The 26889-nt window shown below is 53.3% G+C and overlaps 1 protein-coding gene across 1 annotated transcript; it reads left to right on the top strand.

Moving 5' to 3' along the window:
• Nucleotides 1-709: 709 nt before the first annotated feature.
• On the top strand, nucleotides 710-26741 carry EPS8L3 (EPS8 signaling adaptor L3). The gene is made up of 20 exons (XM_065592267.1): nucleotides 710-887; nucleotides 2409-2470; nucleotides 2888-2961; nucleotides 4657-4721; nucleotides 9501-9659; nucleotides 9939-10088; nucleotides 10437-10513; nucleotides 10969-11150; nucleotides 11492-11577; nucleotides 12259-12373; nucleotides 14553-14617; nucleotides 16034-16111; nucleotides 17493-17641; nucleotides 18289-18397; nucleotides 19431-19465; nucleotides 20664-20760; nucleotides 22167-22286; nucleotides 22636-22721; nucleotides 23397-23529; nucleotides 24562-26741. The coding sequence occupies exons 2-20, from the start codon at nucleotides 2430-2432 to the stop codon at nucleotides 24577-24579; spliced, it is 1839 nt and encodes a 612-aa protein (XP_065448339.1). The 5' UTR covers nucleotides 710-887; nucleotides 2409-2429; the 3' UTR covers nucleotides 24580-26741.
• The last annotated feature ends 148 nt before the right edge of the window (nucleotides 26742-26889 follow it).

Raw genomic sequence — 26889 nt, forward strand, 5'->3', positions numbered from 1 at the left:
AGAGGACAGTGCTGGAGACACCGGCTTGCTGGGAGGTGACTGGGAAAGGCAGAGTGAGGGGGGAGCTGTGCTGAAGAACCAGCAGGCGGTAGGGCTAGGTTTGGTTTGGAGAAGCCCCCTCCAGCATGGAGAAGCCCCCTCCAGAATGGGTTAATAGCTTGCCAGGGAGAGGGCCGTGAGCCCAATTTCAGAATAAACCACACGTGAAACGGGTCTAGTGAATGAATCCCCAGCGATGTCACGAAACCAGCATGTGATCCGGAAACAGCCAGTGCTGGAGTGGCAAAGTGGGTCAGGATTCAGCGGCATTGGCAGAGCAATGCCGGGAGCTCAGCTCTGCATGAGGAGGAAGTGCTGGAGGGCAGGATGCTCACAGGAGGGGAGCCAGTAGAGCTGTGTGTGAGGGTCATGGCATTGTGGGAGGGGAGGGATACGGGGAGGGGGGGGGGGGTTGCGGGAGGTGTCTGCCGTGCAAAGCTGGGCAGGGATTTCCAGAGCTGGGTTAGTCAGGGTGCTGACAATGAGGGTGGAGGTGCCTGGAGAGAGCTGGGAGAGGGTCTGCTCTGAAGCTGTTGTAGCCTAGGATTGCTGTGCATCGGCAGGGACCTGCAGGGTTGATGATTTCCCTATGCAAGAGACCAAAGAGCAGCAGGCGTGGTCCCTGTGTCACACGTCAGACGAGATTATTATGATTCACTCCCTCTGGGTCCAGTTACCAAGAGAGCGAGTCCAGAGCTGGGGAGATCAAAGTCTGCAGTCGAAGCTGTAGATTGTCCAAGCTGCAGCTCTTGGCCCCTTTCTCTTCCCCTGACTTTCTCCAGGAGAGAATGCCCCTGTGATCGCCCACTGGAGAACGGGTAGGAGCCATCGCCCTGACAACCTGCCAGGTAACCGACTTGCAGTATCCCCTAGACGCCAGCTTCCGGCACCAGGTGCTGTTTCAAGCTCTTAGTGAGGGAGGAGTAAGCAGCAAGCAGGTCCAGGTTGATGATGCCTCCCCAGGGAGAAGACTCTGTGAGGAGCAGCTAATTGTTTGGAGAAAGGCCCCTGCTCTCTGGGTCCGGCTGACAGGCCGTGGTGTGCTGTGACATGTGGCTCTGGAAGGGGATAGATATGAGCTGGGGTTAACCAGCAGCAACTCAGACACATGGTTACTAAGGGGAATCTCCCTCTCAAACCAGGCAAGTTGCCCTCCCTCCAGCATTTCAAGCCCTGCAGGGAAAATGCCTGATCTGGGGCTTCTTAACAGCAAGATGGCTGGCAGGGCCGTGACGCCGCCAACTTCCTGGTGCTCCTTGCTAGAGCCAGGGCTGTGGGGAGGCAGCTGGCCAGGAAGGGTTTGGATTGATCGCAGCGCTTGTCTGATAAGTGGCATCGGTGGCTGTGAGGAGACGGAACGGGCGAGAATGGAGGCCTGATTAGCCACGGGGCTCAGTAGAGACCAAGCTTTTGTGACAAAAGGAGCACAGGGATTGCCACATGGGATCAGAGCAGAGGCCCATCTAGCCTAGTGTCCTGGCTCTGGCACTGCCCAGCACCAGCTACTTCAGAGGAAGGTGCAAGAAACCCCCTTCCCCAGTGGACAATTGTGAAATAACCTGACCCCGTTAGTTAAAAGGTAGCTCGCGCCCTGAAGCAGGAGAGGTTATAGTCCTTCCAAACATCCTGGGGATCTATTTTCAGGAGGGGAGGCATTTGGGGTAATTCGGGGAGCTGGCCTAACATTGTCCCCTCCCCTTCTGGGCAGATCCAGCCCGTTGTGGAGAAGGTAAGAGTTCGAGGAGCGGAGGCTGGAGAAGAAGACAGGGACTGAGTTTAGCTGAAGCCCTTCAGTGAAGGCTAAATCATTAGCTCTCCTCCCTGGGCTCCCCCACTGGATAATGATTGCTCCAGCCTCCAACCCTCCCGGAGTCTCCAAACCTCACTCTTTGGAAGCCCCTTGTTCCCTGCAGAGGGCTGCATGGCTAGGCAGGATCAGGGTGTGCCCCTATACTGAGGGAGGTCAGGGCAGCGTCAGTGACTGGTGTGCATTGGAGCCGAGGGGGCAGAGGTGGGGGGTGGGAGCCCTGCCTGCCCCTGCCCGAGCCCTGCCTCTCCCCCTGCGCGGGGCTGGCATCACCGCCATGCACGTTCCTCCGCACCCCACTCTCTTTTGACAAGAGTGGGCATTTGGCCCATTTGCTCTTGCCAGCTGATCAGCTTTGCAAGAGCAATCTGGACAAATGCCCACTCTTGCCAGAAAAGTCAGGACGGCTGGGACAGGACTTAAAAAAGGGACTGTCCTGGCGAAAATGGGACATATTATTCTCCTACTACTGTGGTCCTGCGTCCTTTCAGCTCCCTCTACCCTGCTCTCCTGCAGCTGATCCCATCCTCTGGGTGTGGGCTCTGAAGTTTCTGTTTTGCAGGGCCTGCTCTCTGGGCCGACCATGATGGAGCACTTTGGCTACGGGACCGAGTCTCAGTACAAGTGAGTGCCCATCTCTCTTAGGGCTCTGGGGGTGCCCCCTACCCTGCTCCCCCACCCCACAGGCACACAATACAATCAATGCTCCATCTGACAGCTGCTTCTCTGACCATCCCCAGGGCTCTTGGGCAGAGCAGCCAACCTGAGGGACAGGGGGCATCTTCCAAGCAGGGCCCAGGCACTCCTCTCTCTGCATCTCCCCACCTGGGTGGGGAGGCACCCTCTGAGATTCCTCACAGGCCGGTGGGGGCCAGGCAAAGGCCGACTGTCGTTAAACCCTACTCGCCCGACTCTGCTGCACAACCTGGCATGTGCCAGCAGGTCCCTGCACTGAGGAGCAAGGGCCCAAGCTCGGGGAGGAGGGAGGAGGGTCTTTGGGATCTTATGCACCAGGTGTCTGTATGTCTGTCCTCTCTGCAGTGAGTTCAGCAATGGCAGCCCAAACTTCATCAGAGCCAACAGCACGTCCAGGCCCAGCAGCAAAGCCATTTACCGTAAGACCAGCGTCCCCCTCCCTTCAGCCTACCCCTCCCCTTCCCCTCCCTCATGTCTCCGCACCTGCTGCCCAGGAGTGCAAGTCGGGTGGTACGCTCCAGTACGCAGTACCAGCAAGAGATTTTTAGTGGGTACAGGGCACCGGAAAGACTTGGGGAGGCTGGCCCCGCCCCTCTGGAGTAGGGGTGGAGCTGCACTCTGCTCCTTAAAAGAGCAGAATGCTGCTAGGGAGGGCATTCATTCATTCGTTATATGGGTTTAACAGCACAATACATGTGCTAACAAACATAAACAAAGGCTTTATTTAAGTTTGTTAGCATATGTATTGTGCTGTTAAGTTGGTCAGGAGTCCTCAAGAGGGCAGGGGTGGGGGGAACGAAAGGTGTTTAGACATGTTTTTGATTCCTGCTCCAGCCTCTGGACTATGAACATATACTGATGGGAGCATTCTAACCAAGGGACTGAGGACTTTAAGGTAGTCTGGAGCCTTCATATTTCCTTGATCCTTTGCAGATGGACTTATGAGTTGGTTATGGTCCAAAGACTGTTCTAGCCTCATTGATTGCTGATTTCTCCCTTGCAATGGACAAAGATCAGATATCTGCTGCCTTTCTCACATGAGTCAGCAGCCTTTGATACCTATGGTATAAGCAACATAGCCATTGCTTGAGTGGTTTTGTTCTTTCCTCTCCAGATGTCAAAGCCTGTTCCCATTGAACTCAATAGCAAAACTTCTTTTGATTTCAATGGGAATAGAATTTGGCCCCAAGAGATCAGAGAATGTGATTTTGATCAATTGGTTATCTGCCCAGAGACAGTTCTCATGCATGTTCTGCCAGGCTGATTTTGATTCCCCCTCCTGTATGTCATGCTGAGGAAAATAATAAAACAAGGTGGGCTGGAGTTCTATCAAGATGCACATGGCACACACAGTTCTGTGCCTCTTTCCCATCAAACCCAAATGGTGCAGCATCTTTGCTTTCCTGGTGCCAGGCGGGGAGCAATACTTAGGCCTTGTCTACACTGCCACTTTACAGCGCTGAAATGTTCTCGCTCAGGGGTGTGAACCCCTCCCCCCCCCAGAGTGCTGCAAGTTTCAGCGTTGTAACGTGCCAGTGTAGACAGCGCTGGGAGCTACTCCCCTCGTGGGGGTGGGTTTTTTACAGCATTGGGGGAGCTCTCTCCCAGTGCCAGGCCACAACTACACAGCCACGTTAAAGCGCTGCCGCAGCAGCTCTTTAACGTTAGTAGTGAACATACCCTTAGATAAAGCCAAGCTGGCAGAAGCTTAGTTTGGACATAAGGAAGACACTGATAGTGTGTTAAGGGAAAGTGGGGTGACTGTCCTTCCTATCCTTCTTTCATTTAAGAAGCTTTCAATGTGGGGTGCTGCTGGATCCTCAATGACACCTGGAAGTACAGGTGGCACCAGGGGCCCAAAGCATCATTTTGTTGTAAAATTTTAGACAGGTAAAGGGGGGCGTCAGAGGGGACGGGGAGAGTGTGGGGGCCCCGGGTTGGGGGCGGGGTGGAGTCATATGAGAGGTCACGTGCCCTCCCTTGTGTCCCTCCCATGAGTGCAGCACTGGCAAGAAATGATTTCTACTTGCACCACTGCTCCCGTTAGCCAGCCCCTTCTTCTGCCCAGATTTCTGCCTCTCCCTTTCATTCCTCTTGCCCTTCTCCACCTGCAGGCCAGCGCAAGGATTACACCCTCTCCACGCTGAAGCAGCAAAGCGACTTCCAGCACCGCGTGGAGGTAGGAGAAGCCCAAGTGGCCTGTTTTCCCTCCCTGGAGAAAATGCCCTCTGCACACCCACTCATCATAGACTCATAGACTTTAAGGTCAGAAGGGACCATTATGATCATCTAGTCTGACCTCCCGCATGATGCAGGCCACAAAAGCCATCCCAACCCCTTTCCCTTGACTGCTGTTGAAGTCCCCAAATCCTGTGGTTTAAAGACTTCAAGTAGCAGAGAATCCTCCAGCTAGTGACCCCTGCCCCATGCTGCGGAGGAAGGCGAAAAACCTCCAGGGCCTCTGCCAATCTACCCTGGAGGAAAATTCCTTCCCGACCCCAAATATGGCGATCAGTAGAACCCCGAGCATGTAGGCAAGATTCTCCAGCCAGACCCTCATTGGCCATTGATACTATTTACCAGCGATGGCACGCTGTTTATTTGACTAAAATCATGTTATCCCATTAAACCATTCCCTCCATAAACTTATCTAGCTTAATCTTAAAACCAGACAGGTCCTTCGCCCCCACCGTTTCCCTCGGAAGGTTGTTCCAATATTTCACCCCTCTGACGGTTAGAAACCTTCATCTAATTTCAAGCCTAAACTTCCCCACGGCCAGTTTATATCCATTTGTTCTCGTGTCCACATTAGTACTGAGCTGAAATAATTCCTCTCCCTCCCTGGTATTTATCCCTCTGATATATTTAAAGAGAGCAATCATATCCCCCCTCAGCCTTCTTTTGGTTAGGCTAAACAAACTGAGCTCCTCGAGTCTCCTTTCATACGACAGGTTTTCCATTCCTCTGATCATCCTAGTGGCCCTTCTCTGTACCCGTTCCAGTTTGAGTTCATCCTTTTTAAACATGGGAGACCAGAACTGCACACAGTACTCCAAATGAGGTCTCACCAGTGCCTTGTACAACGGAAGCAGCACCTCCTTATCCCTACTAGATATACCTCGCCTAATGCATCCCAAGACCGCATTGGCTTTTTTCACTGCCACGTCACATTGTCGACTCATAGTCATCCTGCGGTCTACCAGGACTCTGAGGTCTTTCTCCTCCTCCGTTACTTCCAACCGATGCGTCCCCAGCTTGTAACTAAAATTCTTGTTAGTCATCCCTAAATGCATCACCTTACACTTTTCACTATTAAGTTTCATCCTATTTCTGTTACTCCAATTTACAAAGTAATTCAAGTCTCCCTGCAGAATATCCCGATCCTCCTCCGAATTGGCAATACCTCCCAACTTTGTGTCATCCACAAACTTTATCAGCCCACTCCTACAATTGGTTCCGAGGTCAGTAATAAATAGATTAAATAAAATGGGACCCAAAACCGAATCTTGAGGAACTCCACTGGTGACCTCCCTCCAACCTGACAGTTCACCTTTCAGTACGACCCGCTGCAGTCTCCCCATTTTAATTCCCCTCACAAGGTCCAACTCTACACGGCTTTTGGCCTTTCTCACTCCATCTCTACATGCTCTGACCTCAATAAGGTAAGTTTCCTTACTGATCCCTCCCCTCTTCCACTCTTTGTACGCTTTCTGTTTTTTCTTAATCGCCCCTTTGAGACGGTCGCTCATCCAGCTCGGTCTAAATCTCTTGCTTACTAACCGTTTTCCCTTTCTCGGGATACAGGCCTCCGACAGCTCCTGCAATTTTAACTTAAAATAATCCCAGGCATCATCTGCCTTTAGATCCATAAATATGTTTGCCCAATCCACTTCCCTAACCAGTCCTCTTAATTTATTAAAATTAGCCTTTTTAAAATTGTAAACCCTAGTCTTCGATTTAATTCTGTTAATCCTTCCATTTAGTTTAAACCGAATTAGCTCATGATCACTCGAGCCAAGGTTGTCCCCTACAACCATTTCCTCAACGAGGTCCTCACTACTCACCAAAACCAAATCCGAAATGGCCTCCCCCCTCGTCGGTTCAGCTACTACTTGATGAAGGAATTGATCAGCAAGCACATCTAGGAACATCTGAGCTCTATTATTGCTACTACCATTTCTTCCCCAATCTATATCTGGGAAGTTAAAGTCCCCCATAATTACACAGTTCCTATTAGTATTTACTTCCCTAAAAACATTAAATAGTTCTTTGTCCATATCCAGGGTAGATCCTGGCGGTCTATAGCACACCCCAAGTTCTTTTACCCAGTGTGAGTATTGCCCAGACGAACTCCGTCTTATCCATTCCATCAGTTATTATTTCTTTACAGCTTACCTCATTATTGACATACAATGCCACCCCCCCACCTTTACCTTTGATCCGGTCGTTCCTAAACAGCACATACCCTTCCATACCTGTACTTCAGTCATGACTACCATTCCACCACGTTTCAGTTATTCCTACGATATCCGGTTTCATTTCTTGGACCAGGAGCTCCAATTCCTCCATTTTGTTACCTAGGCTTCTTGCATTGGTGTATAAACATCTTAATGTATGCTGTTTAGCCTGTCTCCCATTAGTTATGCAATTTGTTACGGACCCCTTACTGTTCATCCCCCCTCTCCTTCTTATGTCCAATCCCATCCCCCCAGCTATATCTGTTCTTATCTCATCACTCTCCTTTTCAATGTTGGAATCTGGCGTGGAGATTAACTGTACATCTCCCAACCGTCTCCCCCAACTTCCTAGTTTAAAGCTCTTTTGATGAGATGAGCCAGCCTCCCTCCCAGAAGTCTATTTCCTTCCCTACTCAGGTGAAGTCCATCCCGTGAGAATAGCTGTCTGTCCCCAAAAGCCTCCCAGTGGCCATACATCCCAAAGCCCTCCTTATAGCACCACTCCCTTAGCCAACTATTTATCCTCACAATCCTGTCAGCCCTTTGCTGCCCTTCTCTAGGAACAGGCAGAATCCCACTAAAGATGATCTGAGCCTCGATTTCCTTGAGCGTCTTCCCCAGTCTGGCATAATCTCCCTTGAGAACCTAGCCGTGTCATTCGTTCCTACGTGAAGGATTATCAAGGGGTTCTTACCTGCTCCTTTTAGGATCCTTTTCAACCGCAGGTCCACATCCCGTATCTTAGCGCCCGGTAGACAGCACACCCTTCTGTTCTTTGGGTCCGCCCTGGTCACAGGCCTGTCTAACCTCCTCAGTAAGAAGAAGAACAGGAGTACTTGTGGCACCTTAGAGACTAACAAATTTATTAGAGCATAAGCTTTCGTGGACTACCGCCCACTTCTTCGGATGCATATAGAATGGAACATATATTGAGGAGATATATATACACACATACAGAGAGCATAAACAGGTGGGAGTTGTCTTACCAACTCTGAGAGGCCAATTAATTAAGAGAAAAAAAACTTTTGAAGTGATAATCAAGATAGCCCAGTACAGACAGTTTGATAAGAAGTGTAAGTATGCTCACACTTCTTATCAAACTGTCTGTACTGGGCTATTTTGATTATCACTTCAAAAGTTTTTTTTCTCTTAATTAATTGGCCTCTCAGAGTTGGTAAGACAACTCCCACCTGTTTATGCTCTCTGTATGTGTGTATATATATCTCCTCAATATATGTTCCATTCTATATGCATCCGAAGAAGTGGGCTGTAGTCCACGAAAGCTTATGCTCTAATAAATTTGTTAGTCTCTAAGGTGCCACAAGTACTCCTGTTCTTCTTTTTGCGGATACAGACTAACACGGCTGCTACTCTGAACTCCTCAGTAAGGAGTCCCCAATCACGTAAACCTGCCTTTGCCTGGTGACAGTGCGATCTACTAATCTATCCTCTGTTCCCTCTAGTCGTAACCCGTGTCCGTTCCTATTTTCCCTTATAATCCCCCTTGTGACATCCTGTATCCTCCCGGGGCCCAGATTTGGTGCTGTCTCCATCAACTCCTCCCCTCTCTCTATTGGACTAGCTGCTCTTCTCTTCTTCTTCACCCTCCCACCTTCAGTTACCACCTGCTGCCCCCCCTCCTCGTTATCCAAACACCCAAACCTGTTCCTGAGTTCTATTTCCCCTTCACTAGCCCTCCTTTTCCTTGGCCTGCTTCTCATGGTCACATGCTTCCACTGCCCTTGTTCTCCCCCTAACATTACCCGCTCATAGTCCTCAGCCCCTGCTTCCACCTGCACCCCTGAGCATTCCCCTTCAGCCCCTCCTTGCCTTTCCTCCATCAGCTGCTCGAACCCCCTTCTAAACTCCACCAGGGTATCTACTTGCATCTCCAACCCTTGAATCTTTTCTTCCAGTAACTGTATTAGGCGGCACTTCATACAAACGTGCCTCTGTTCAGGCTCACCTGCTAGCACCATATACATGCCGCAGCTTCCAAATGCAATCATCTGCATTCTGTCCCCTGCTGCTTGGCTCATGGCTGCTGCAGTCTCTGCCCACAGCACCTGGGGACACAGAACACACGACGCACCGTGCCCTCCTGCTTCCCCTTCCACCTCCCCCTGCAAACTCCCACTCAAACTCCCCTGTTAGCAGCCCTGTTTGCTGCCTCCTGTGCACGACCAGCTGCCCCCACGCTGTCATATCACCCCAGTGGGAAGGGGCCTTCCCAGCATGCTCTGGTGCGCCAGGATGGGCGATGCTGGTGCACACTGCTTCCTCTGGGCTTTCACCCTGGCTGGGTTCCCCACTGATTGCAGACGAGACGTCCCCGCCTCGTGCTCTGCACTGGCCAGTACCACCCACCGCCACCTTGCTCAGCCATGTCACGCGGGGCCCTGCCCCAGGTTGCGTGGTGCCCCACGCGTCTCCTCTCCTGCTGTCGGGGCTGGGGTGGGAGACGCTGGGGAGGGCCTGGACACTGTACTTTGTGTCCCCAGCACCTGCTCACCGTCCACGTGGACTCCAAGGACATCCGTGGCGTGGACGACTGTGTGGCGCGGTTGAAGATGATGGATGCGCAGGGACGGGTCTGGGGACAGGACATGATCCTGCAAGTGAGGGGCCATGAGCTGCTGTTGAGCGACATCGAGACCAAGGTGCATGGGGGTTTCCCAGCCCATCTTAGCCTCCTCCCAGCAGGGCCCAGCCCCTCCTGCACAGCATGCACTCTCTTTGGGGTCCTGGGGGAGAGCGAATTGGGGGGCTTACCCTCATCCCCTGCCATAGGGCTGGCAGGAAATGCTGCCTCTGGCCCATAGGATTCCCCACACACCCCATGTCCATGGAAGAGGAGCTTGGATCTCCAGCAGAGCAGAGACACCCACTGTCCCGCTGATCTGCCCCGTCCCCCCTGCTCTTCTCCCCCACCACTGCAGGAGGAGCTGGAGAGCTACCCCCTGGAGAGCGTCCAGGAGTGCGCTGCCGTCCTCAACCGCTGTGTCTACAATTCCCTCCTGGCCGTCACCGTGAGGGAGCAGAGCCAGCATGGGAGCAGCATCCTCCTCTTCCAGTGCGAGCAGCTGGGGGTGAGCAGCACGGGCCCAGCTACACAGTACCGCCTCGGTGGGCGGCAGCAGGTCTAAGGACGGCTTCAGGTAGCGGCTTGGCCCCCTCTGTGGAGCACGGGAATGGGAGACTTATTAGCATGGGGTGTATGTGTCACTGCAGCCCTGTACTGGATGGAATCATGAGTGTGTGTCATTGTCCCCACACTGCTAGGGAGAGTCTCCTATAGCTCCAGTAGCAGTTGCTTTCAGAGCTGGATGTTCTGGGGTCTACCCCCACTATTGGCAGCATAGGGACCGCTGCTCTCGACTGCAGGGCTGTGGAGGGGAACTCATGGTCCTGCTGTGTTCCTCTTCCCTTCCCATCAGGCAGAGCTGATGAAAGCCAATCTGGAGAAGGCCGTCAAGGAGTGGAAAGGGGAACGGGAGAGTCAGGACGTGCTCAGGTAATGGGGTGCAGAGAGCCTGTCTCCAGCAGGGTAACGTAGGTGCAACCCCCCAACCACTGTCTCCAGCTGGGGCACTTCCAGGTCTGACAGAGTCCCCCAACCCTGGATTCCCAGGAGCCCCCACCCCCCTCCACACACCCTGGATTTCCGATAAGGAACCCCCCCATAAAGGTACAAAGAAAATTCCCCACCTTCTGAGGTCCCCAAGCCCACACCCCAGCTCTAGACAGGTGCCCTCAGTCCTTCCATAGAGTTGGGGTGCTCCTAGGATTGAGTCACACAGAGCCCTCATGGATGGAATGTGTTTCCTCCACCCCTCTTCCTAGGGGTCACCAGGCATTTCTCCTCCAGTGTCCCCAGGTGGCAGAAGAAGCCTCCCCTCCCAGCCCCTCTGCAGGAACAGCACTTACTGCTGCATTACTAGAAGATGCCCTCCTTGTTCCCTTTCTCAGGAGCAGTTTGGAGACCATGCTGTCCCAGCACAGCCAAGGGTCCTTCCACAGCAACCCCCCACGTACCAGCCAGGATAGGTGGGCTGGACCGCCAGAGCCAGACCCCTTTATTCCCCCCGCACCACGAGCATGGCAAAGCCAAGACCAGGTGCCCCGGAATCCCCCAGCCTCCATGGATTATGGTAAACAGGCTCTGGTATGGCAGGGAGGGGCTGGTGAGTGGAGGGGGGTTGGCGCGGAGGAGGGGCAGGCCAGGGAGGTACAGGTTTGGAGCAGGATTCATGGATTCCCTTCCCAGCTCTGCCACTGACTCTCTGTACCATGGGGCTCATGATACTGACTCCCCTTAGCCGGGCCGCGTTCACTGATGTCTGCAGAGCGCGGGGCGGTGCTGTGGGAGGGTGCAGAGGGCCGGGGGGGCGGGAGCTGTAAGTCTGAGCCCTGGCGGACGGGGGCGTGGAATGGAAATCCCACTACAAACCCCTGCCTGCTGTGACTGACCCCAGCCTCCTGGCTATTGCAGCGCCTGACCAGCCGCGGCCCCCAAAGCCAAGAGACGAGTGGACGGATCCCAGCTTGCAGGCGACGCAGGACTTGGACAAAGACACTGTAAGTGCTCCAGGACTGCTCCAGCTGCTTCCCTGATACCAGCTTTTCCTGGGACTGCTGCAGCCCCCGTCATCGCCCGGTGGAGCCTGCCCCAAGGATAGGCTTGGCCCCTGGTGCATCATCAGGCAAACTTGCAGTAGGACAGAGCTTGTTTGGTACTGACACGCTCTGACCCTCCTGGAGGCTGCAGTGTCGGGCTGGGACCCACGTGGGAAGGCACTTGCCAAGTGCCCTGTCAGGCCTGAGGAGAAAGGCCCCTCTGCCTTAGAAAGGCCTGGTGAGCAGCTGGCAGAAGAGGGAGGGGAAGTAGCAGCCAGGAGGTAGCTGGGTGGATTTTTAGCCTCTGCACTCTGCCAGCTGGCTTAGGGGACAAGTTGTGTCCCAGCCCTGCCCAGAAGGAACTGTGGGCCGGCCAGCAAGTGGAAGGGGGGATACAGCCAAAGGAGGAGCTGGGGAGATCCGGGTTTGCGCCAGGGCAGGAGCTCCACCACCTTCTGACACCTGCCGGTCCGGTCCCAATGCAGGACTTTTCCAGCCATTATACAGCATTAGGTACCCCATGGGCAGACCTTGCTCTGTGCTCTGGCTGCAGTGGCTAGGCCTGGGCGTTCTCCCCAGAGATAGAGGCTGGCCTGGGGCTCCACCCTGCGTCAGATACATCCCGGCTGCTTGTGTCGGCAGGAAATCCTGAACCATGTGCTGAGTGACATCGAGCTCTTTGTGGGGAAGCTGAAGGAGACGAGCGGCTCACTGAGCAGCAAGAAGAAGTCGAAGAAAAAGGACAAGGAGAGAGGAGGTGAGGGAGGGGGAAGGATTCGGGTTGGGGGAAGGGGGCCTTGCACTCCTAGGAGAAGTGGTGTCAGTCTCTGCATGGCCGCCCCAGGGGAAAGAGGACCTAGGGAGGTCTCTGAGGAGATGTCTCCACAGCCGCTGGAGTGAGCCTCCCAGCCTCGGTAGGCAGATGCACTAGCTCTGCTTCGGCTAACGCACTTGAGTGGAGCCGTGTGCATGTTGCGGCATGAGCATGGCCCAGGCTGCCCACCCTGTCGCGGAGCCAGGGGCTCGGGCAGGCCTGGACTCCGTGCCCCCGCCTGTGCTGCAGCAGCCACAATGCTATTTATAGCACTGTAGCTGGAACAGAGCTAGTGTGTGTCTGTCTACCCAGGGTGGGACACTCAGTCCCAGCTGCAGTGAGTATAGACACACCCTGTGATGGGAGAGGTGGATCTTGGGGACAGGTCTCTGGGTGGGCCCGCCGAGGAGAGATGGATCTGGGGGGCAGGTCTCTGGGTGGGCCCCCCGGGGAGAGGTGGATCTGGGGGCAGGTCTCTGTGGGCCTCCAGGGGAAGGAAGTGGCTAGGGTCTGTGCCCCTGGCTGGTGTATCCATATCTCCAGCCGGGAGTGGGTAGCGGAGAGCATGCGGCTATTCATGATGTTGGGGCAGGCGAGGAATTACCCCATGAACGGAGCTCCGTGCCCTTTGGCACAGCCGCTGCTCCTTCCTAATAGCTAGGCAGGGTCCCAGGGCCTGGGTTAGGGTTACCATCCATCCGGGTTTTCCCGGACATGTCCGGATTTTTAAGCTTTAAATGGCCGTCCAGGGGGGATTTCTAATAAAATAGAAATGTCCGGGATTTCCCCCTTCCCCTCATGCAGAGTACGGCGCGGCTGATTGGACGCCTGGCCTGATTGAAAGCCGCTCGCAGCCACTCGGGCCTCTAGCAGCCAGAGTCCCTCCCCCTCCCCCGTTCCCTCCTCCCCCGCAGAGCAGCGCCAGTGTTTGGCTGCATGTGGAGCCTGCAGCTCTCCCTCGGCCTGGTGGGGGTGGGGCAGGCAAGGGACAGGGAACGGGGGGGTTAGATTGGTCGGGGGTTCTGGGGGGGGCTGTCAGGAGAAGGGGTGTAGAGAGCGGTTGGGGCAGGCAAGGGACAGGGAACAGGGGGTTAGATTGGTCGGGGGTTCTGGGGGGGGCTGTCAGGAGAAGGGGGTGTAGAGAGCGGTTGGGGCAGGCGAGGGACAGGGAACGGGGGGTTAGATTGATCGGGGGTTTGGGGGGGCTGTCAGGAGAAGGGGTGTAGAGAGCGGTTGGGGCAGGCAAGGGACAGGGAACGGGGGGTTAGATTGGTCGGGGGTTCTGGGGGTCTGTCAGGAGAAGGGGTGTAGAGAGCGGTTGGGGCAGGCAAGGGACAGGGAACGGGGGGGTTAGATTGGTCAGGGGTTCTGGGGGGGCTGTCAGGAGAAGGGGGTGTAGAGAGTGGTTGGGGCAGGCAAGGGACAGGGAATGGGGGGGTTAGATTGGTCGGGGGTTCTGGGGGGGCTGTCAGGAGAAGGGGGTGTAGAGAGTGGTTGGGGCAGGCAAGGGACAGGGAACGGGGGGGTTAGATTGGTCGGGGGTTCTGGGGGGGGCTGTCAGGAGAAGTGGGTGTAGAGAGCGGTTGGGGCAGGCAAGGGACAGGGAGCAGGGAGACAGAGAGGGGGTGGGGTCCTGGGGGCAGTTAGGGTGGGGGGTGTTTTAGGAGAGGGCAGTCAGGGGACAGGTAGGGGGTAGGGGAATTCTGAGGGGGGCGGGAAGTGGAAGGGGGCGGGGCTAGGGCAGCACCCCGTGTCCTCTTTTTTGATTGTTGAAATATGGTAACCCTAGCCTGGGTGGCTCCTGCCCCGGATCAGTCCCCTGGCCTGGGCTGCCTCTCCAGGAGCCAGTTCCAGAGCTGGGGCTGGGGCCCATCTGTTGAGGCTCTCTGCTGTTCTCAGCTATTAGGAGAGGGGATGGGGAGGGAGGAGGGGCAATGGCTGGTCAGATGGACAGGGCTCACTCCTGAGAGCGAAGCTACCTGCCCTGAGAGTGCGTGGGTGGGGAGGCCGATCTCTCTGTCAGCATCTGGCTGCCTGCTTGCTGCGGTGTGGGAGAGGTGGGTGTAAGGGTCCAGCTACCAGGCTGACAGCTCTCTCCCATCTCTCCCTCTCTGCCTCACAGTGCTGCCCCCTGAGCCTGAGTATGAGACCTGCTTGCAGAAGATCAAATATGCCTTAAACCTGCTGGTAGGTCGGGGCTACTGGCTGGGTGGGCAGAGCTGGCTGTGGGTCGAACAAGGGGGTGCCCATGGCAGCAGCACACAGAGACCATTGTATCGTCCGCAGACACAGCCCGGCCCAATTAGCAGAGGGCACAAGTCCAACGGGGGAACCTATCCCCTCCCCGCAAGAGACTGAGCACTGGGATACAATGGAGATGAGCATGGTATAAATGCCTGGATGCAGAGACCCTGTGCACCCAACCCCCTGTGTCCAACTCCCCTCAGCGCCACCAGGGAATCACGTTAGTTATTGAAACTAAACAGGATCAGGGATGGAGGGATCTGGGGATGGAGGGTGGGGTCACTGTGCCTATAACCCTGGGATAAATCTATGGCTACTTGGCAACCTCTTAGAGCCAGGAAACCCCTGGCACTGCTCAGGCCCTATCGCTTGAGCCGAAGAAGTTTCCATCAGCCACTATGGGACTAGTGGGATCATTGGTCTGACCTGGCACAAGCAGCGAGGGCTGGGGGACTGGTCTGGTCTTGCATGGCCGTTCCCATGGGGTTCCTCTGCTTAGGCGCTTAGAAACTTTGGTGATGAGTGTGATCTGAGAACCAATATAGAAAAGAGTAGCTGGAGCTGAGTGTGTTGTATGCCCCTGGCTGTCCCTCCTGCTGGCTGCCGAGCCAGGGTGGTGGGGGCATGGTCGGATGGTGCGTATGTAGGCTTGGCAAAATTCAGGTTTTATTGTCTCTAATTTCAATGATTCATATTGATTTTTTTTTCTATTTTTAATTATTTTAATTATTAAGGTTGCTGTAAAGTAAGTGGGGGGTCTGGCTGGAGTTAGGGCTAGGGCAGTGCTGGCAGTGGGGCTGCAGGGGGCTCCCCGCATGGCCAAGGGGCCCAAGACACCTGAGTGCTAGGTGCCGGAGAGGCTGCAGTCATCCTGGCCTGGAGGAGCAGAGATCCCCAGTCAGGCCTGCAAGGAGGAAGAGTCCCCAGCCGTGGGGCAGGCCATCCGGTTGCTGAATGGCTCCTACCTGGGACAAAGCTGTTCAGCAGTGGCTGGGGTGCTCCTCCTCGCAGTCCTGGCCAGGTGTCTCTGCTCTGCCCCACCAAGACTGCAGCCTCCCCCACACCTTGCACCTGCAGGAGTCGGGTCACACAGCCATAGCAAGAACACTGCATACGGCATAGGTAAGTGTTTGTCATATCCATGCAGCAGGGAGTTCCTGGGTGCTGGGGGCTCTGCTGCTGACTCCTCTGCTCTACCAGAGCCAGACACACTTGTTACAGAGCACATGCTGCAGCCAAGTTTGCTACACCTCTGCATTGCTCCTCCTTGCGTTAGCCGCCCAGGGTGCAGCTACCTCCCTGGCAGTGGGGCCAAGGCAGAGAGGTGAAAAGCTTCGCCTATGTTTTGTGTCTGCACAGGGGAAGCTGAAACCTAAGCTGCAGCAGCAGCCCAGTGCCCCGGAACTGGTTCGAATCATCTTCACCACCCTCTCCTTCGTGAGTATCCCAGACGGTTAGGATCCATCTCATTGACAGGGCTGCAGGTTGACTCCCCTCGTATCCATGCATCCAATGGGCTGGCAGGCTGGAAAATACCAGGATGCGAATCGTATTCTCCTAATGACACAATTATTCCAAATTGATCCTGCTCTCCTTGGGAATTACTTACTAGCAGGCCAGATCCTCAGCGGCTGTCAATTGGTACAGCTCCATCAGCTTTGGTGGAGCTGCCACCATCTCTGTGACTTCAATGGAACTAAACCAGCTTATCCCAGGTGAAGAACTTCCCCCAAAACTCATACTCTGGGATTTGGATTAGGGTGACCAGACAGCAAGGGTGAAAAATCAGGACGGGGGTGGGGGGTAATTGGCGCCTATATAAGAAAAAGCCCCAAATATTGGGACTGTCCCTATAAAATCGGGACATCTGGTCACCCTAAGTTGGATTGAGGGCTCCAGAAAAACTGAGTGTTGACTGATCCCAAAGCCCAGGTCTCGGAGCCTCACCAAATAAGGAAAGCACATATGCACCTGCAGTGCTTCCATCAGCTGCAAAACTACACACAGGGAAGGAACCGCCGTCCTCTTGTCTCATTGGTGCTTGTAAGGTTCTGTCATTTACCTTTGTTGTATCCCACATGCCCATTGCAGCAGCAAAGAGAAACCTGATGAGACAGCGGGCCAAACACCCAACTAGGGGACAATCGGCTCCTTTAGCAAGCACCAGCGTCACACTGCATTCTTCAGGGATAGGTGTAGAGACTGCCATTGTGGCTTCTGCCAGGAATTCCAGAGCTAAGCCCCTTTGTCCTATGTGGGCACAGAGGGGGGCCAGCTCACAGTGGGCAATGGGTTGCATGCATATTTTTCCCCACCACAGGAATCTCAGAGACCCCAGATATTCCCTGGCAGTAAAAATTTCAGGACATAGTCTTATGGCTACCAGGAGAGGGCATGGGCTAGTGATTAAAGCACAGGCCTGGGAGTCAGGACTCCTGGCTTTTATTCCTGGCTTTGCTGCTGGCTCACTTTGTGACCTTGAGCAAATTACTTCCCCTCTCTGTGGTTCCATGTCTTGATCTGTAAAACCGTCATCCGCCCGCTGCCCCCAAGGGTTGTGTGATTGGCTCTGTTCAAAGAGCACGTTGGAGCTCTGCTGCACAGTGATAGTGTGAACCGTTCCCCTGCACCCAGCACTGTGCACTTCACAATTACAGATCTCTCTGCAAACATCTCATCACCCCCAGCTGCACCCAAAGCAGGCATGAGGAGGGCACCCTGACAACACAGCTGCCCTCGGACATGACCCTCAGAGGTGGGAGGTTCTGGGCTGACCTGACTTATCACTGTGATTCCTCCCCATCTGCCCAATATACAGATTTTATCCACCTGTCCCTGGCCAAGCCTGGCTTCTTCCATTGTTTCCCCTCTGCTGACTGAGGCAGCCATCGACCTGCTGGACGAGTCTTTGGAGAAAAAGGATCGTGACACCTGGAAGAGTCTGGGCAAGGCTTGGCACACAACGAGGTGAGGAGAATCCCTCTGCATCCAGGCCATTCCCTCTGCCGAGCCAGCAGGGCGCGGAGCAGCTGCTTGGCACGTGCACCGTCCGTTGCTATTAACGAGGAGGATCTTAAGCTGGCGAACATGGAAAGAACTCGAACTGGGATCCAGTGGAGCCATCTCCCCCTTTAATGATAATCCGGATTGTAGTTGCTGGTCTGAAGTCCACTCTTTAGCCCCAGGCAACAGCTTCCCCGCATTACCCAGCCCTGTCTTGGTCTGAGAGGTGAGCTCGAGCTCCATTGCCCATTCAGCCCTGAGATGGGGAGAGAAGCTGTGCTGAGGGCAGAGTCAGCTCCTCCCAAATGGGCATCAGACATCCAGGAACAGCATCTGTCTCTACCAGCCCGAGCCGGCTCGGAACCAGCAGCCCAATTCACTGAGCTTTTCATCGTCCCCTCCACCCCCATGTGCACCTTCCTGCAGGGCTGACTGGTGCCTCCCTTCCCAGCCTGAGCCCCTTGACCTGTTCTTTGCTTGTTGTCAGGGCTATGGGTCCCCCTTCGAGTCGCTCCACCCACCCTATGCAGCTGCCGGTGATTAGAGAGATGTGTTTACAGTCCTGTCTGGAGACCAGCATTGCAAAGTCTTCTCTTTCTTCCCCATCCCAGGACAGAGTACCCAGGCGGACAGTTCATCCCTCCCTACATCCCCATCTTCTCAGATGGGTGGGTGCCCCCCCTGCCGACCCATAGGGAGAACGCCACTCACGTGGAGAGGGTGAGTCTTGACTGCCAGGCTGTTCATGGCGGCACAAATTAAAATTTGAGCTGGGTCGCCGAGGGGTGCACTTTAAGTACTGTCTTCCCAAAGCTGCTACTCCCAGATTACGATAGATTCCCCTCACATCACTCTCAGACCACTTGAAGCACTGTCATTGGGAAGGGGGAATAGCACAAGGGACATCTAATGAGCTCATCTCACAGAAGCAAAACTGATGAGGCAGTTTGGCCCCGGACCCCCTTGTAAGAGAGAGGGGGTTGTCTAGTGGTTAGAGCACTAGCCTGGGCCCTGGGAGACCCGGGTTCAAGCTCCTGCTCTGCCACTGACTGCCCATATGACCTTGGGCAAGTCACTTAGACAGAGAGCCTCAAAGGTATTCAGGTACTTAACTTCCATAGGTGTTAGGTGCCTAAATACCTTTGAGGACCCGTGACTTAATTTCTCATCTGCAAAATGGACTAGTAGCACTGCTCTGTCTCACCCAGGGAGTCTTAGGACAGCTGCATGAATGGTTATGAGGCACTCAGATGCTATAGTGCTATAGGTATACCATAGCCAGACATCGGAACTCAGAGTCCAGGGGAGGGGAAGATGCTTTGCACTGCTGTAAGCCCATCCTTCCCTTTAAACACTGAACAGAAGGTTGTAGCCAGGCCGTGACTTGGCACCTTGTGCAGTGAGTGAGTCTCTGGGAAAGGATTACGTCCCCTACCAGGGACTTAGTGCATGCAGAATTTGCTGTGTGTGGACTGCTGCCCCTCCACCCAGGGTCTAGCAGTGATCAAAGCCCTACTATTGCTAACAGCTGAGGGAGATTCTTCTGTAGCTTGGAAAGACAGGCTTATGTTTGCAGACCAGAAGCTGCCGGGATCACACGTGCTGCGTAGCCTATCCAGGCTGTTTCTCTGGCTCTGGGGGTTATCACACGTCTGTTCAGTGGGCGCCATGAAGGACTCTTGTTCCACACTCAGCTTCCCTGGAATGCCCCCCTAGGATGTAACTAAAGCATGTTTATCGTCTCTCCATGCAGCAGCCCCTGGGAAGCCAGAACCACGCCGCTTCCAGGTACGTGCTCCTGTCCCTAGGCTGGCCCGGCTTCCTATTGAGGTTCTGAGAAATGTCCCAATACGCTGCATCCAGGAAGGCCCCTTGGACTTCAGTGTGAATTAATGAACACAGGCAGCACAGGGCCCCTGGCTATGAGGGGCAAATAACTCCTACTTAGAACTTGCTGGGATCACCTCTTGAGACCGCAAGTGCGCACACACACACCTTGCTCAACACAGTCCTGTTCCCCAAATCCTACACACGCTACACACACACTCCCACAGCAGTTGCTACACACACAAGGTTCTTTCTGTCCTACCAGCAGAAGAATCTGCCACAGCTGACTGGTCTCAGCCTGCCAGCAGAGCCGTGCTTCCATCCTGGGATGTCGCTGAGCCTGTGGGTGGATGCCAGGGCAGCTCATTACAAAGGGGCCCTGTTGTCAGCTGCAGTGATGCCAGGGAGGAAAACCCAAGGTGGGGGCTTTGTCCACCCTTGGGTTCAGCAGTTCAGAAATGTGTCAGAAATGGGGGAAGCATCCCTGGAACAAAAGAGGGTCTGTGTGAGACAGGAAGGTCAAACCCGCTGGAGACAACAAATGAGTAGCTCATTTAGCTCCCTTGTCGAGTATCTTAATTGCTCGCTGCATTATTGCCTCTGAAAGTGGGTCACCCTGTCCTGGCCCCCCACCCCATGGTCTGAGAGCTCTCTCCATGCCATCCTGCCACTCCTGACTGCTGTCTATGCCATCTCTGTGGGCAAAGCGCACAGCTCCTCCCAAGCCCCTGCTGTTCACCTTTGGGTCACCTGGCCCCAGCCAGTTGCTCTTTCACCTTGAGTGTGTCAGGGTAGCCGAGTGGCTCTGTTCTCCCAACAGTAACAGACTATGGGCCTGACCCTGCAAGGGGCTGAGCACTTCTGGGGGGTGGGTGGGGGCAGCACCCGCAACTCCCATGGGGGGAGTGACGAGAGCTGAGGGTGTTCAGCACCCTTCAGGATCAGGTCCTCTAGCTGTGTCTAGATAAAAATCCTGTGGGTCTAGACCTGCTCTTGGTGATTTGAGTAGTACTGAAATCAATAGTTACATGCCATGCAGAGCTTTGTGAGAGAGATCAGGATGGGGTTCTCTTTTTGGAAGAAGCAGCTGGATCTCTTAGCTGGCTCCCTAGGGATCTAGGCCTGAGATGGTCACAGTCCATACATGGTCTCTTTCCAGAGCTCCTTCTAGTCCACCTCAGCGCATGCAAGCCATGTATGAATTCCAGGCCAGGAACAACAAGGAGCTGACTGTCGTGAAAGGGGAACTGCTGGAGGTAAGGCAGGAACTGTCCTATGAAGCCAGAGAATTGTTCAGTCTCTACTAGGCGGTCTCGGCGCCAGAACTTAGATACCTTTGGGAGGAAACTGCGTCTTCATTCTCTCTAAAGCACAGAGCATTCCTCTAGGACTACTTACAGATATAGAGGGAGGGCGGCTACTAGGGACTGGTGGATCAAAGTGAACGGAGATTGGAAAACAGGCAGAGAGGGCTTACAGCACCAAGGCACAGAATGACCTTTGATTGCTGACTATGGCTAAATGCCACCAGCCCAGAGGCTGCACAATGGCACGGCTGGGGAACAAGGACTAAATATCATGCACAGGATCGGCCTGTGGGGGGTTGCTGCTACCGATAGTACTGTGCCCAGTACTGGGTTTTCAGACATCTACTAAAATTAAGCCTGCTAATAATGCCCATACTATAACAATGTATGCTCCGGTCTCATGAGAGTGGAAGTTGGATGTCCCGGATTTTGGGGAGGTGGGCGGGGGATAGGAAGGAAATGTCACCTCCTCCCTGGGCACATCTTGCTAGATGCAATTTTGGGAGAGGCTGTTTGTTTTCATCTGGAAACAGCACACTGGACTTGATGGCCCAGTAGCATGACACATTACAGCAGGGACTAGACACTATGCACAATTCTCTGGGCTGGACTATGAAGGAGGTCAAACGATGGGGAGAAGGGGCCTTTCTGGCCTTCAGATTGATGGATCTATATCTCACACTGTGTCATGGGTGGTGGGACAGTAGCACTGCATTACACAGCAGGCACCTGGAGTTGTCTCCCCAGGAACCCAGTCCAATCAGTCCAGAATCTGGTGTGATATTTATTTAGTTTGATCCTCAGCTGGTGTCAGCCAGGAATCACTGGGTGACCCTCTCTGGCCCGTGCCCTGCAGGAGATCAGAATGGTCCTGTCTGGCCTTAGTCTCTAGGGGTATGTCCACACTACCCGTCAGCTCGGCTGGTAGTGATCGATCTATCGGGGATCGATATATCGCGTCTCGTCTAGACGCGATATATCGATCCCCGAACGTGCTCCCATCGACTCCAGAACTCCACCAGGGCGAGTGGCAGTAGTGGAGTCGACGGGGGAGCCGCGGCCGTCGATCCCGCGCCGTGAGGATGGGAGGTAAATTGAAATAAGATACATCGACTTCAGCTACGCTATTCCCGTAGCTGAAGTTGCGTATCTTACATCAACCCCTCCCCCTAGTGTAGACCAGGCCTAGGCCTCTAATTGCCAATAGATGCCCTAGACAGTCCCCATGCCATGCTGGAGTCTGGCATTGCCATGAGGGTGACCCCCTGCTCTAGTAGCCGGGGTGACGGCTTTCACTCATTCACCACCTGGGCTCCTGGGGGTTGATTTGAATTACGCTGTGTCCCTTGACTCAGATTCTAGACCAGAGGAAGAAGTGGTGGCTTGCTAGAAACAGCGCCGGCGAGAGGGGCTATATCCCGAATAACATCGTGGGGCCAGTGGATCAGGAGCCTGTGGAGAACAGCATGAACCAAGTAGGTCCCCCCGTTCCACTCCAAGCTGCAGCAACCCACTGACCTGGCTGGGCCTTCCCGTGCTGGGGCGCTGTCCCCACATCCTGGGGTTGGGATTATGGGAACTAGCTTGCTAGCGGTTCAGCGCATGCTGGCTGTAGAATAGGGGTTTCCTGATCTCATTCCCTGCACTGTGCTAAAGGCTCCCGATCTCCCATCCAGCAGACACCAGCTCTGAGAGCTTGTCACCTGCAGGCAGTGGCTTGCGGGGTGGCTGGGAGGGGGAAGTGTTCGCTTGTCTGTTGGGGGGACGTGATTAGCTCTCATTTGCTGTGAGACTCCTCAGTCCCCTCCTCTCTTTTGGATCTAGGTGCCAAGCAGCTCCCCTGGTCTCCAGCAGCACTCCACGCCGGTGGAGGTGACGGCCTGGCTGCGGGACATGGGCTTCTCCAAGATGTAGGTCGTCTCAGTCGCTAACCCTGGAAACCAGCCTCTCTCTCTCTCTGAGAAAGGCCCCTCCCTGCCATCACCCCACTGGTCTCCCTGAGTCACATCAGGCCCAATCCTGAAGCCCTGGGGGCTGATCCTGTGCCCGCTGACTTCAGTGGCACAGAATTGGCCAAGCCACCGTTGGGCAGTTTGGGGTTAGGCCCAGAGCTGTGTGGGACCGTGGTGTCAAGGACACTTTGATACCTGGGGGGGAGGGAAGAACAACCCCCCCTTCCAACCCCAGGGAAGAAAGCAGGATCCTTATGCCCTAGAAGGGGCAGGTGGCCACTCCCAGGCACGAAACTGACTAGTGCCTCTTGCCCCAGTTAGTGCTTCCCTAAGTACTGGTACCAGCTCTCCCCATCTTGGATAGTACATTCCAGCAAATGCCCCCTCCCCCCACCCCCTACCATCCATCTGCACCTCCCCTGGCACAGATCTGCCTGTGTCCAGCTCCGGCTGCTGCTAGAACAGAGACCGCGCCCGCCAGGCCAGTCTCCCCTGCTGATGATCCGACCGGGGAGCTTGGCCATTTCCTCAGTCCATTGTTTTTCTTTGCAGTCCCGCCCTTTACCAGGTGGGTTACTCCTTGCCCTGTGCACCTAGCTACCCCTCCCTCACCATCTGTCTGTCTCCCTGCAGCACGGTGAAGTGCCTTGGCGTGCTCAATGGCAACCAGCTGCTGGGGATGAGCCAGGAGGAGATGAAAATGGTCTGCCCAGAAGAGGGGAGACGTGTCTTCTTCAAGCTCTCTGCTGTTAAATCGTCCCTGGGGGTGAGTCTGCTACAGGCTTAGTAGATACACATAGCCAGCATCCTAGGGCCCTGCCTGGGCCATCACTGAACAGACTCTGCAGGGGTCTCTACAGCACTGGGAGAGGGGACTTCCCAAATATAGAGGGGGCTGGTGTCTAGGTGCAGCAGAGAGATGAGCATGGGGGGGCCTGGCTGAGATATTCATATCTGACTTATGGGAAGGGCCCAGTCTTCAAAGGTTGGGGGCTTTGGGATTCCTTTTGAGACCCTTCAGCCCAGATCCACAAAGGTACTTATTGCCTGAGGACCAGTGTTAGGCACCCCTGCACTACAAAACCCTGCCTGGCAGCTACTGAACCCCATAGGCACCTAAGCTCACTCCAAGCCTAAATGTTTTCTGTAAAAGTTCCCTAAGCCTTTACGTTTCTGCCTCTGAGCACACACACGGCCTCTCTCTCTAAGCTCTGGCCTAGCTCCTGTCTGCACCCCGGTGCCATCTGCAAACCCAGGGAAGGCAGGTGGAGGAGCACTAGCATAGGGGGCTGTGAGGATAAATCCACTAAGAGTGGGGTGCTTAGATCCTCTGCTGCTAGGGGCCAGAGAAGGACCAGAGCTCGTTGCCTGAAAGCTGCTAAAGATCAATAGCATAGAACTGAACCAACATGTTCAAACAAAATTTGTCAAAAAAAAAAAAGGGGGGGGGGGTTTCAAACCCCTGAATAAGTTTCCATTTAGAAAATTTATTTGGATAAAATAGGAAAAAACAGAGCAGCTTTTTCAGTTGATTGGATTCCCCCCCATTTCATTGGTAAAATGCAATTGGTGGTGGGAGGGGCAAAGGAAGTGTCCAAAAATGTGCAGGGGAGAAGGGCACATCTATGAAGGGTTTCCTCTGAAAACTGGAGAGTGGCACTAACCAACCTTTGCTTCCCACTGTGCTAGCCGTGCTGGGTACAGTCACCCTGCGAGGAGTGCTAGCCTGGCCCCTAGGCCCAGCCCTAGGACCAAGGTCTGGAACCTCAGCACTCTGCACTTCTCTTCCTTGTTGCAGATTGGCCCTCACGATTAGCTGTCTCCTTTCTGCACCATCTCCGGTCTGGCAGAAGCATCCGAGGGACAGCAGGTCTCCTAGCATCAGCCCTACTGCACTTCTAGGATTCTTCTCAGTCTCTTCCCCTGCCTCTTGTTCCCAGTGCAGACATCCCCTATAGCCATGTGTCACCCAACTGTCATGGACTGTTTTTGGTCAGTTTGTACAGCACCTAGCACAAGGGGGGTCCTGGTCCGTGACAGGCTGTTCGGTTCTCCTGCACTACAAATAATGCTAATTTATTCTTAAAGATACGTATGCTCCAGCTAAACAAGGACTTCAGCATTCTGATCAAAGGCAGATAAGTTTAGCTCCCCAACAGGCTTTGTCCAACTCTCCCAGTTGTACAGCACCAGTTCTGGTGTTACATGTATTGTTAAACTCAAAGATACACCCCCTACAATGCTTGGCTTTCTTTCCCTACTATTTATGCCTTTGCAGAGCTGGGTAAGTCTTATTGCATCTAAAAGAAAATCTTTCTGCTTAAGATCAAGCCTCCAGGACCAAGATCTCCCAAAATGGTTGTATAGTTTTCCACAGGTTTTTCTAGCCAGGAGAATTTAAGACTACATACCATTAAACAAACTTCACCTGATAAAGTGACTGAATCAAGAACTTTCTTTAGCCCTTATTTGTAGAGGCAACTGCTCTTTCCTAGCCCCTTTTAGGAGCTGACTTTGGAAGAGTATTAGGAATAGGGGACAGCCTCTTCCCCCCCTCCTCCAGAGGGGCTAGGAGCTCTTCCCCTGTTACCAGGGATGGGAAAATGGTTTTAATGAAGTAGAGATTAAGATGAAGAAAGGTGTGTGTCAAGTTGTTTGGCACCCACCAAGCTGAACATTTCAGTTTGCGGGAAATTCCCAACCTAGTGGCAGACACTGAGCTAGGCCACTAAAGAACTGGGTTATGAACTGCACAGGACCAGAAGTCCTCCTAGCACTCAAGCCTTGGGTAGCTTACACACTACCTTGCAGGTGAAGCACTGTGTATTGGATGAGTGTCACCTCCCTCCCCATTGGCTGTGTGTATGGTAGCCAGAAGACCCAGTCAGTGACTGGTGGACAGCAGCATCTTTAAAAAGGGCATTTGTCTGTGCAGCCTTAATCCATGCAGCTACTTAGAGCCTTGGTGCAAAACAAGGCCATGCCCGTTGCACTAACACTGGTTGCTTGTTAAGCCAGCTGCATGATTCTAGAGAATTAGGCTGAAGCCATGTAAACAGGCCACGTGATGGTTCCTAGACAGGGTAGAGAAATTTAAAAAAAACAATTGGTTTAAAATCAGCTTTTTTTGATAAAATGCTTTTTGGGGGGGGGGGGAAAAAACCACTCAAGATAGTTTTAATTAAGATACATTATAGCTCAAATATCTCATCATGGAATAGGGATTATAAATTCTAATTCTTTAGTATGAGACAATATATTCATGTAATGTTTAAGAAAAGTTTTGTAAATGAATTCCAATAGTTCATGGATTAGGGACCCAGTTTTATGGGGTTCCAGGGGCTTCTGTATAGAAAGATTAACCTAAATGATTTATCTATGCTCAGTCTAGAAGATACCATCAGAGATGTTAAGTTTTGCACTTCTCAAACTGAGAATGTGTGTTTCCAGAGGTAACATGCTTTTAACAGCAAAAATGTTTTTAAATAAATAGAGAGGTGAGAAATAACAGACCTCAACCCTATTGTCCCACTGCAAATTTGCATACACAGTCAATCCCTTACCTTTCTCTAAAAGCGCAAAGTTTCAAAAAGTTTAATGAATAGAAGATTGTTGGGGGGCGGAATAGATCTGGACAAGGAGAAGAAGTCTGGAGATAAATGTGAAGCGAGGGACATGCTTTTTTGTTAAAATATGTTTGCTGTTGAAGAAAAAAATCCAGAATACTTAATGTTGTTTTAGTTAAATAAAACAATTTAAATGTCTGTCAGGTGATCTTCTCTTCCTAATACAGCATGGCAAGAAAATCCTCCAAATATTATGATTAACCTGTTGAATTGGAGATAGTTCACCTCCCAATGACTTCATAAATATCTGCTTCAGTTACCTTTGGTAAATGAAATAACCAAACAATCTTTCATTTGCTTATATAGCTGTAAAACAACTGAAAAGTTTTCAAAATAAATCAGTTTAAAAATGTATAGTGTGTACTTTCTAAAAATGAAACCTACATCTATCTCTGAGTTGGGAAGAACATGTATTAAGGTTATACCAACCAACAAGAATGCACTTTTATGTAGAAATCCATGATTAAATTGAGTCTTCCTGACTAGTGATTTAAATCAAA

Source organism: Chrysemys picta, chromosome 4 (assembly GCF_011386835.1).
Source record: "Chrysemys picta bellii isolate R12L10 chromosome 4, ASM1138683v2, whole genome shotgun sequence".
In the NCBI taxonomy this organism is placed as follows: Eukaryota; Metazoa; Chordata; order Testudines; family Emydidae; genus Chrysemys; species Chrysemys picta.